This window comes from Salvelinus namaycush, chromosome 16 (genome assembly GCF_016432855.1).
Source record: "Salvelinus namaycush isolate Seneca chromosome 16, SaNama_1.0, whole genome shotgun sequence".
Classification (NCBI taxonomy): Eukaryota; Metazoa; Chordata; class Actinopteri; order Salmoniformes; family Salmonidae; genus Salvelinus; species Salvelinus namaycush.
This window is the reverse complement of record NC_052322.1, coordinates 41,122,540-41,135,039: the sequence shown is the minus strand read 5'-3', so window position 1 is coordinate 41,135,039 and position 12,500 is coordinate 41,122,540. Positions and strand designations below refer to the sequence as shown.

Here is a 12,500-nt window from a genome sequence, read left to right as displayed (position 1 = left end):
CCGGTATGGAGACAAAGCCCAAAACAGACCAGTCTGGAGACAAAGCCCAAAACAGACCAGTCTGGAGACAAAGCCCAAAACAGACCGGCCCAGAGACAAAGCCCAAAACAGATCGGTCCAGAGACAAAGCCCAAAACAGACCGGCCCGGAGACAAAGCCCAAAACAGACCAGTCTGGAGACAAAGCCCAAAACAGACCGGCCCAGAGACAAAGCCCAAAACAGATCGGTCCAGAGACAAAGCCCAAAACAGACCGGCCCAGAGACAAAGCCCAAAACAGACCAGTCTGGAGACAAAGCCTAAAACAGACCGGTCCAGAGACAAAGCCCAAAACAGACCGGCCCAGAGACAAAGCCCAAAACAGACCGGCCCAGAGACAAAGCCCAAAACAGACCAGTCTGGAGACAAAGCCCAAAACAGACCAGTATGGAGACAAAGCCCAAAACAGACCGGTCCAGAGACAAAGCCCAAAACAGACCAGTCTGGAGACAAAGCCCAAAACAGACCGGTCCAGAGACAAAGCCCAAAACAGACCAGTCTGGAGAGAAAGCCCAAAACAGACCAGTCTGGAGACAAAGCCCAAAACAGACCGGCCCGGAGACAAAGCCCAATACAGACCGGCCCAGAGACAAAGCCCAATACAGACCGGCCCAGAGACAAAGCCCAATACAGACCAGCCAAGAGAAAAAGCCCAAAACAGACCAGTATGGAGACAAAGCCCAAAACAGACCGGTCCAGAGACAAAGCCCAAAACAGACCGGCCCAGAGACAAAGCCTAAAACAGACCGGTCCGGAGACAAAGCCTAAAACAGACCAGTCCGGAGAAAAAGCCCAATACAGACCGGCCCAGAGACAAAGCCCAATACAGACCGGCCCAGAGACAAAGCCCAATACAGACCAGCCAAGAGAAAAAGCCCAAAACAGACCAGTATGGAGACAAAGCCCAAAACAGACCGGTCCAGAGACAAAGCCCAAAACAGACCGGCCCAGAGACAAAGCCTAAAACAGACCGGTCCGGAGACAAAGCCTAAAACAGACCAGTCCGGAGAAAAAGCCCAATACAGACCGGCCCAGAGACAAAGCCCAATACAGACCGGCCCAGAGACAAAGCCCAAAACAGACCAGTATGGAGACAAAGCCCAAAACAGACCGGCCCAGAGACAAAGCCCAAAACAGACCAGTATGGAGACAAAGCCCAATACAGACCAGTCTGGAGACAAAGCCCAAAACAGACCGGTCCAGAGACAAAGCTCAAAACAGACCAGTATGGAGACAAAGCCCAAAACAGACCGGCCCAGAGACAAAGCCCAAAACAGACCGGCCCAGAGACAAAGCCCAATACAGACCGGCCCAGAGACAAAGCCCAATACAGACCGGCCCAGAGACAAAGCCCAATACAGACCGGCCCAGAGACAAAGCCCAAAACAGACCAGTCTGGAGACAAAGCCCAAAACAGACCGGCCCAGAGACAAAGCCCAATACAGACCGGCCCAGAGACAAAGCCCAAAACAGACCGGCCCAGAGACAAAGCCCAAAACAGACCGGCCCGGAGACAAAGCCCAAAACAGACCAGTCTGGAGACAAAGCCTAAAACAGACCGGTCCAGAGACAAAGCCCAAAACAGACCGGCCCAGAGACAAAGCCCAATACAGACCGGCCCAGAGACAAAGCCCAAAACAGACCGGCCCAGAGACAAAGCCCAATACAGACCGGCCCAGAGACAAAGCCCAATACAGACCGGCCTAGAGACAAAGCCCAATACAGACCGGCCCAGAGACAAAGCCCAATACAGACCGGCCCAGAGACAAAGCCTAAAACAGACCGGCCCAGAGACAAAGCCCAAAACAGACCGGCCCAGAGACAAAGCCCAAAACAGACCGGCCCAGAGACAAAGCCCAATACAGACCGGCCCAGAGACAAAGCCCAATACAGACCGGCCCAGAGACAAAGCCCAAAACAGACCGGCCCAGAGACAAACGCCCAATACAGACCGGCCCAGAGACAAAGCCCAATACAGACCGGCCCAGAGTCAAAGCCCAATACAGACCGGCCCAGAGACAAAGCCCAATACAGACCGGCCCAGAGACAAAGCCCAATACAGACCGGCCCAGAGACAAAGCCCAATACAGACCGGCCCAGAGACAAAGCCCAATACAGACCGGTCCGGAGACACACCAAAACAGACCGGCCCAGAGACAAACGCCCAATACAGACCGGCCCAGAGACAAAGCCCAATACAGACCGGCCCAGAGACAAATCCCAATACAGACCGGACCAGAGACAAAGCCCAATACAGACCGGCCCAGAGACAAAGCCCAATACAGACCGGCCCAGAGACAAAGCCCAATACAGACCGGTCCGGAGACACACCAAAAGCAAAACAGAGCAAGAAAAGAGAAAATTACAATATTTCAAGACAGAGAGACAGAGACAGAGACAGAGAGAGACAGAGACAGAGAGAGACAGAGACAGAGAGAGACAGAGACAGAGAGACAGAGAGACAGAGAGACAGAGACAGAGAGACAGAGACAGAGAGACAGAGAGAGACAAACAGAAACTAGAATGCAACTTGGGCCTAAACAGAGAGTACACAGCGCCAGAATACCTGATACAGACTCAGTGAGCATAGCCTTGCTATTGAGAAAGGTCACCGTAGGCAGACCTGGCTCTCAAGAGAAAACAGGCTATGTGCACACTGCCCACAAAATGAGGTGGAAACTGAGCTGCACTTCCTAACCTCCTGCCAAATGTATGACCATATTAGAGACACATATTTCCCTCAGATTACACAGATCCACAAAGAATTAGAAAACGAATCCAATGTTGATAAACTCCCATATCTACTGGGTGAAATACCACAGTGTGCCATCACAGCAGCAATATTTGTTACCTGTTGCCACAAGAAAAGGTTAAACAGTGAAGAACGAGAGAGAGGGAGAGAAAGAGGGAGAGAGAGAGAAAACAGACAGGGAGGGAGAGAGCGAGAGAAATAGATAACTATACTATATGTCCAGAGGTAGAAACAGACAACTATACTATATGTCCAGAGGTAGAAACAGACAACTATACTATATGTCCAGAGGTAGAAACAGACAACTATAATATATGTCCAGAGGTAGAAACAGACAACTATACTATATGTCCAGAGGTAGAAACAGACAACTACACTATATGTCCAGAGAGAGAAACAAACAACTATACTATATGTCCAGAGGTAGAAACAGACAACTATAATATATGTCCAGAGGTAGAAACAGACAACTATACTATATGTCCAGAGAGAGAAACAGACAACTATACTATATGTCCAGAGGTAGAAACAGACAACTATACTATATGTCCAGAGGTAGAAACAGACAACTATACTATATGTCCAGAGGTAGAAACAGACAACTATACTATATGTCCAGAGGTAGAAACAGACAACTATACTATATGTCCAGAGAGAGAAACAGACAACTATACTATATGTCCAGAGGTAGAAACAGACAACTATACTATATGTCCAGAGAGAGAAACAGACAACTATACTATATGTGCAGAGAGAGAAACAGACAACTATACTATATGTCCAGAGAGAGAAACAGACAACTATACTATATGTCCAGAGGTAGAAACAGACAACTATACTATATGTCCAGAGGTAGAAACAGACAACTATACTATATGTCCAGAGAGAGAAACAGACAACTATACTATATGTCCAGAGAGAGAAACAGACAACTATACTATATGTCCAGAGAGAGAAACAGACAACTATACTATATGTCCAGAGAGAGAAACAGACAACTATACTATATGTCCAGAGGTAGAAACAGACAACTATACTATATGTGTAGAGAGAGAAACAGACAACTATACTATATGTCCAGAGAGAGAAACAGACAACTATACTATATGTCCAGAGAGAGAAACAGACAACTATACTATATGTCCAGAGAGAGAAACAGACAACTATACTATATGTCCAGAGAGAGAAACAGACAACTATACTATATGTCCAGAGAGAGAAACAGACAACTATACTATATGTCCAGAGGTAGAAACAGACAACTATACTATATGTCCAGAGGTAGAAACAGACAACTATACTATATGTCCAGAGGTAGAAACAGACAACTATACTATATGTCCAGAGAGAGAAACAGACAACTATACTATATGTCCAGAGGTAGAAACAGACAACTATACTATATGTCCAGAGAGAGAAACAGACAACTATACTATATGTGCAGAGAGAGAAACAGACAACTATACTATATGTCCAGAGAGAGAAACAGACAACTATACTATATGTCCAGAGGTAGAAACAGACAACTATACTATATGTCCAGAGGTAGAAACAGACAACTATACTATATGTCCAGAGAGAGAAACAGACAACTATACTATATGTCCAGAGAGAGAAACAGACAACTATACTATATGTCCAGAGAGAGAAACAGACAACTATACTATATGTCCAGAGAGAGAAACAGACAACTATACTATATGTCCAGAGGTAGAAACAGACAACTATACTATATGTGTAGAGAGAGAAACAGACAACTATACTATATGTCCAGAGAGAGAAACAGACAACTATACTATATGTCCAGAGAGAGAAACAGACAACTATACTATATGTCCAGAGAGAGAAACAGACAACTATACTATATGTCCAGAGAGAGAAACAGACAACTATACTATATGTCCAGAGAGAGAAACAGACAACTATACTATATGTCCAGAGGTAGAAACAGACAACTATACTATATGTCCAGAGGTAGAAACAGACAACTATACTATATGTCCAGAGAGAGAAACAGACAACTATACTATATGTCCAGAGGTAGAAACAGACAACTATACTATATGTCCAGAGAGAGAAACAGACAACTATACTATATGTCCAGAGAGAGAAACAGACAACTATACTATATGTGCAGAGAGAGAAACAGACAACTATACTATATGTCCAGAGAGAGAAACAGACAACTATACTATATGTCCAGAGGTAGAAACAGACAACTATACTATATGTCCAGAGGTAGAAACAGACAACTATACTATATGTCCAGAGAGAGAAACAGACAACTATACTATATGTCCAGAGAGAGAAACAGACAACTATACTATATGTCCAGAGAGAGAAACAGACAACTATACTATATGTCCAGAGGTAGAAACAGACAACTATACTATATGTGCAGAGAGAGAAACAGACAACTATACTATATGTCCAGAGAGAGAAACAGACAACTATACTATATGTCCAGAGAGAGAAACAGACAACTATACTATATGTCCAGAGAGAGAAACAGACAACTATACTATATGTCCAGAGAGAGAAACAGACAACTATACTATATGTCCAGAGGCAGAGATGGCAAAAAAGAGAGACAAAGAACTAAGGAGACAGCCAGATAGATAGACGCAGACAGACAGACAGACAGACAGACAGACAGACAGACAGACAGACAGACAGACAGACAGACAGACAGACAGACAGACAGACAGACAGACACATACAGACAGACAGGTATAGACTCACTTCATCTCCAATATCTCCTCCAGCTGTTTGCGTCTCTCCAGCCTCAGGTTGGTCAGGTGACCGTCCCGCTCGTGCAGGGAGTGCTGGGTAGTGGAGAGGCGCTGCTTGGTGGTGTCCAGCTCCTGCCTGGTCTTCTCCAGGGCGTTCATCATCTCCTCCAGCTGAGAGAGACAGACAGGTAGAGAGGGCTGTTAAACACATCCACTTGCATGCAACAATACCCATAGGCACTGACAAACAGAGACACACACTGACACATACTGACACACACTGACATACACAGATACTGCATACACACATACAATACACACAAACAAACTGCAAAAAAAGAAACGTCCCTTTTTCAGGACCCTGTCTTTCAAAGATAAATCATAAAAATCCAAATAACTTCACAGATCTTCATTGTAAAGGGTTTAAACACTGTTTAACAATGTTTGTTCAATGACCCATAAACAATTAATGAACATGCACCTGTGGAACGGTTGTTAAGACACTAACAGCTTACAGACGGTAGGCAATTAAGGTCACAGTTATGAAAACTTAGGACACTAAAGAGGCCTTTCTACTAACTCTGAAAAACACCATAAGAAAGATGCCCAGGGTCCCTGCTCCTCTGCGTGAACGTGCCTGAGGCATGCTGCAAGGAGGCATGAGGACTGCAGATGTGGCCAGGGCAATAAATTGCAATGTCAGTACTGTGAGACGCTACAGGGAGACAGGACGGACAGCTGATCGTCCTCGCAGTGGCAGACCAGGTGTAACAACACAGGATCGGTACATCCGAACATCACACCTGCGGGACAGGTACAGGATGGCAACAACAACTGCCCGAGTTACACCAGGAACGCACAATCCCTCCATCAGTGCTCAGACTGTCCGCAATAGGCTGAGAGAGGCTGGACTGAGGGCTTGTAGGCCTGTTGTAAGGCAGGTCCTCACCAGACATCACCGGCAACAACGTCGCCTATGGGCACAAACCCACCGTCGCTGGACCAGACAGGACTGGCAAAAGTGCTCTTCACTGATGAGTCGTGATTTTGTCTTACCAGGGGTGATGGTCGGATTCGCGTTTATCGTCGAAGGAATGAGCGTTACACCGAGGCCTGTACTCTGGAGCGGGATCGATTTGGAGATGGAGAATCCGTCATGGTCTGGGGCGGTGTGTCACAGCATCATCGGACTGAGCTTGTTATCATTGCAGGCCATCTCAACGCTGTGCGTTACAGGGAAGACATCCTCCTCCCTCATGTGGTACCCTTCCTGCAGGCTCATCCTGACATGACCCTCCAGCATCACAATGCCACCAGCCATACTGTTCGTTCTGTGCGTGATTTCCTGAAAGACAGGAATGTCAGTGTTCTGCCATGGCCAGCGAAGAACCTGGATCTCAATCCCATTGAGCACGTCTGGGACCTGTTGGATCAGAGGGTGAGGGCTAGGGCCATTCCTCCCCAGAAATGTGAACTTGCAGGTGCCTTGGTGGAAGAGTGGGGTAACATCTCACAGCAAGAACTGGAAAATCTGGTGCAGTCCATGAGGAGAAGATGCACTGCAGTACTTAATGCAGCTGGTGGCCACACCAAATTCTGACTGTTACTTTTGATTTTGCCCTCCCCCCCCACCCCCCTTTGTTCAGGGACACATTATTCCATTTCTGTTAGTCACATGTCTATGGAACTTGCTCAGTTTATGTCTCAGTTGTTGAATCTTATGTTCCTACAAATATTTACACATGTTACGTTTTCTGAAAATAAACGTAGTTGACAGTGAGAGGACGTTTCTTTATATGCATACACAAAATTATTTTCTTCCCCTGTGTGTGAGGGGGGTATGTGTGTGTGTGAGGGGAGTACATGTGTATGAGGGGGGTATGGGTGTGTGAGGGGGGTACGTGTGTGTGAGGGGGGTACGTGTGTGTGAGGGGGGTATGTGTGTGTGTGAGGGGGTATGTGTGTGTGAGGGGGGTACGGGTGTGTGCGGGAGGTACGTGTGTGTGAGGGGGGTACGTGTGTGTGAGGGGGGTATGTGTGTGTGTGAGGGGGGTATGTGTGTGTGTGAGGAGGATATGTGTGTGTGGGGGGTATGTGTGTGTGTGAGGGTGGTATGTGTGTGTGAGGGGGGTATGTGTGTGTGAGGGGGAGGTGTGTGTGTGTGTGTGTGTGTGTGTGTGTGTGTGTGTGTGTGTGTGTGTGTGTGTGTGTGTGTGTGTGTGTGTGTGTGTGTGTGTGTGTGTGTGTGTGTGTGTGTGTGTGTGTTTCCTCCTCTGGTATGATAATAAAATGAAAGTACTACCTCATGGCTGACTGACAGAGGTGAAATTACCCTGGGTCAGAGGTCAGCTGAATGACATGGCACATGACCCTAGAGCTGGAAGCAGGGGTCACATAGCCTTGCCTTTCTCATTCTAGTCCTACATTATTCTCCTTCTTACTATATCTGGAGCAGGTATAACCTTCCTTTGTTTATACCTCAAAACAGAAATATTGTATCTAAAAGGGGGACTGATATTGTGGAAACTGTAAGGTTCTACCTTTGACAAGACGCTGTGTCAGCTAGAGGTGACCCTGTCCTCAAGTAGGGTGTCTGTGTCCCACTCTGCTGGTGCCTGAAAGACCTGTCCTCGGGGGACTATTATCCTGACAGGAAGTGTCTTACTGTTAACAGGAAGTAGCTCACTCTCCACCAGGAAGTCCTCGGCTGAGGATCAGATGGTCTGAAGACAGAATTATCTAATTATAGCTCTTAAATAATAATGCACTTTGTCAGTCTTCTAACTACATCAATGATACAAGATATCTGTTCTTGGGCCATGAACCCAGAAAGAAAATCATAACAATTTTCACTGTCCACTCTCTCTTTCCATAGTTATCGCGTGCGTGTGTGCGTGTGTGTGTGTGTGTGTGTGTGTGTGAGAGAGGCTCACCATGTGGTAGGACATGGAAAAAAAGAATTGGGCCTCTTTTATGAAGGGGCCAAATCGTTCACACATTTTTCAGGACACCCTCTGTCTCTCCCCCTCTCTTTTTCTCTCCCCCTCGCTAGGTGTGCTTCACAGATGTCCAAAATGTGCTCACTCACTCTTCATGAATATCCCATCTGAGGAGAAGAGGAGATGGGAAATGAGACGAGAAGGATTCAGAAGAAAATGAATATGTAAGACGAAGGGAGAGTGAGAGAGTGACACGCCTCACTCAACAATCAGTACAGTGGGTCTCTAAATCCCAAAACACCAACATAATCCCTGTCCTCCAACGATCACCCCTCTACATCCTTCCAGTCCCCAAACATCCACATCAGCCCTACAACACGTCTCTCTCAACAAGCTCTCACAGTCTCACTGCAGAACGTCCGTTTTGAAGTTGCTCCAAATGTCAAATTTCAAAGTTTCAAAAGATCTCTGGTTTCTCTACCCCCCCCCCCCCCCCATAACCCCCAAGACTCAGCACATCTCCCGAAATTCAGCAGCCAACCCGGCACCTCTCCCAAACCCGGCACCTCTCCCAAACCCGGCACCTCTCCCAAACCCGGCACCTCTCCCAAACCCGGCACCTCTCCCAAACTCTCCCTCCATCCCTCCCCAACCCCCTCACCCCTTGTCGAGTCTAGCCACACAAATAGCCAGTCGTCCTTTCACAATCACATCATTAATAAGGAATACATTTTAGTGAAATTAGGGTCTTAATCAGCTTAGAGCTGAGCCTGTGCGTGCTAATTTAGCTCAACTTCAAGGGAAAGCCCCCTCACCAAGGTAAAGCCTGCTAAGACCACCTAAAGCCCCGTTGGACATTAAGCTGATTGGGGGCTCAGAGCCCCGGCCAAATCCCTCTTGTCCATTCACGTCGGTGTTGATGGTTCAAAGGCCTAGTTCAAACGCCACAGAGAGGGTGAGAGAGATGGACAGAGAGGGAGAGAGAGAGGGGGAGCAGAGGGAGAGAGAGACAGACAGAGAGGGAGAGAGAGAGGGGGGAGCAGAGGGAGAGAGAGACAGACAGAAGGGGAGAGAGAGAGGGACAGAGAGGGAGAGAGAGAGGGACAGAGAGGGAGAGAGAGGGACAGAGAGGGAGAGAGACAGAAGGGGAGAGAGAAATAATTGAGCAAACCAGAGAAAGATAGACAAAGAGGGAGAGATGGAGAGAGTGAGAGGGAGGGAGTGAGAGAGAGCTGGCTGGGGGTGTGAAGTCTAGTGACCCGAGGCATTACCCACGCTCCATTTCAGCAGCCCTGGCTGATGGGAGACTTTCAGCGCATTAAACATCATGAGACTGATTACTCTGGGAGCGAGGGAGGGAAGAAAGGGAGAATAAAGAAAAGAGGGATAAAAAATGTGAGAATATGATGCTGGCAGCGCGGTCTAAAACTGAGTCAGGTGATGTTTTAGAAGGACCTGGTCCTTTCTCTCCCTCTCTCCTTCTCTCCTTCTCCCTTGCTCCCTCTCCCTCCATCTCTCCTTCTCCCTTGCTCTCTCTCCCTCCATCTCTCCTTCTCCCTTGCTCCCTCTCCCTCCATCTCTCCTTCTCCCTTGCTCCCTCTCCCTCCATCTATCCTTCTCTCCTTCTCCCTTGCTCTCTCTCCCTCCATCTCTCCTTCTCTCCTTCTCCCTTGCTCTCTCTCCCTCCATCTCTTCTTCTCTCCTTCTCCCTTGCTCTCTCTCCCTCCATCTCTTCTTCTCTCCTTCTCCCTTGCTCTCTCTCCCTCCATCTCTTCTTCTCTCCTTCTCCCTTGCACTATCTCTCTCTATCTCTTCTTCTCTCCTTCTCCCTTGCTCTCTCTCCCTCCATCTCTTCTTCTCTCCTTCTCCCTTGCTCTCTCTCCCTCCATCTCTCCTTCTCCCTTGCTCTCTCCCTCCATCTCTTCTTCTCTCCTTCTCCCTTGCTCTCTCTCCCTCCATCTCTTCTTCTCTCCTTCTCCCTTGCTCTCTCTCCCTCCATCTCTTCTTCTCTCCTTCTCCCTTGCTCTCTCTCACTCCATCTCTTCTTCTCTCCTTCTCCCTTGCTCTCTCCTCCTCCATCACTTCTTCTCTCGCTCTCTCTAGCCTAGCGGTTAAAAGAGATGGGCCAGTAACTGAAAGGTTGGCGGTTCAAATCCCAGAGCTGACTAGCTGAAAAATGTGTTGATGTGCCCTTGAGCAAGGCACTTACCTCTAATATCTCCTGTAACGTCGATCTGGATAAATGGCAAAGCAAGATATCACTCTCTCTCTCTGACTCAGGATCATAACAGCAGCCTGATCTGATTGCTGTTAGCTGTATTTCATTTTTAACTCACAATGTGACTGTGTGAATCCGTGATGGCTGCTGCTGTGTGTCAGTGTGAGGACAGTGAACAGTTTGACTGTGTGAATCTGTGATGGCTGCTGCTGTGTGTCAGTGTGAGGACAGTGAACAGTGTGACTGTGTGAATCCGTGATGGCTGCTGTTGTGTGTCAGTGTGAGGACAGTGAACAGTGTGACTGTGTGAATCCGTGATGGCTGCTGCTGTGTGTCAGTGTGAGGACAGTGAACAGTGTGACTGTGTGAATCCGTGATGGCTGCTGCTGTGTGTCAGTGTGAGGACAGTGAACAGTGTGACTGTGTGAATCCGTGATGGCTGCTGTTGTGTGTCAGTGTGAGGACAGTGAACAGTGTGACTGTGTGAATCCGTGATGGCTGCTGCTGTGTGTCAGTGTGAGGACAGTGAACAGTGTGACTGTGTGAATCCGTGATGGCTGCTGCTGTGTGTCAGTGTGAGGACAGTGAACAGTGTGACTGTGTGAATCCGTGATGGCTGCTGCTGTGTGTCAGTGTGAGGACAGTGAACAGTGTGACTGTGTGAATCCGTGATGGCTGCTGCTGTGTGTCAGTGTGAGGACAGTGAACAGTGTGACTGTGTGAATCCGTGATGGCTGCTGCTGTGTGTCAGTGTGAGGACAGTGAACAGTGTGACTGTGTGAATCCGTGATGGCTGCTGTTGTGTGTCAGTGTGAGGACAGTGAACAGTGTGACTGTGTGAATCCGTGATGGCTGCTGCTGTGTGTCAGTGTGAGGACAGTGAACAGTGTGACTGTGTGAAGCTGAGTGTTGACAGTAAAATAATGTCCATGTTTTTCAGTTGCTGGAATGTTGAGAGAGGGTTCTCTGTGTGCTTAGCCACTTCACAGTTCCTGAGATACGTTTTTTAAACTAAATGTAGTATTAGTTCCAATAATGTTACACAAATACTCCTCTTTGTCTATTCTCTGCTCTTCTCCTCTTGTCCTGCACTCTCTACCCGTGTGTGTATGTGTGTGTGAACCCGCCACTGTTCAGTATCATGTATTCATACTTGTTCTAGCCGCAGATTGTGCTCATGTTGCTGGCAGTCATAAGTAATGCAAGGTCACTCTAATTCTAATGCACGCTCACACACACGCTCACACCAGAAGGAAACTCACCCTCTTGCTGTTTCTCTTTCTCACCGCAGACACACACGCACACACACGCACACGCTCACACACACACACGCTCACACACACACACACACACACACACGCTCACACACACGCTCACACACGCTCACACACACGCTCACACAACCTAGTTCTTGACTTTGACTCTTTATAGCTCCCATAAGAAAAACTTGTGAGTGTGAGAGAAAATGAAGGGAAAGAGGAGGAAGAGAGACAGACAAACAGACCGAGAGGAAGAGAGACAGACAAACAGACAGAAAGGAAGAGAGACAGACAAACAGACAGAGAGGAAGAGAGACGGAGGAAGAGAGACGGACAAACAGACAGAGGAAGAGAGACAGAGAAACTCAAGTCAAGTTGACTTAACCCAGCCCAGTCCAACACGGTCCAACCCAGTCCAACACGGTCCAGCCCAGTCCAACACGGTCCAGCCCAGTCCAACACAGTCCAGCCCAGCCCAGCACGGTCCAGCCCAGTCCAACACGGTCCAGCCCAGTCCAACACGGTCCAGCCCAGTCCAACACGGTCCAGCCCAGTCCAACAC

General features: G+C 47.8%; 1 protein-coding gene across 1 annotated transcript in view; it reads right to left on the bottom strand.

Annotated features, from left to right (window-relative positions):
- Positions 1-12,500, bottom strand: part of LOC120061677 (ERC protein 2) — a 253,027-nt gene that overhangs the window by 52,348 nt on the left and 188,179 nt on the right. Inside the window, exon 13 of the mRNA XM_039011569.1 lies at positions 5,533-5,693. Coding sequence (XP_038867497.1) covers positions 5,533-5,693 — 161 coding nt within the window. The remainder of the gene's footprint in view (positions 1-5,532; positions 5,694-12,500) is intronic.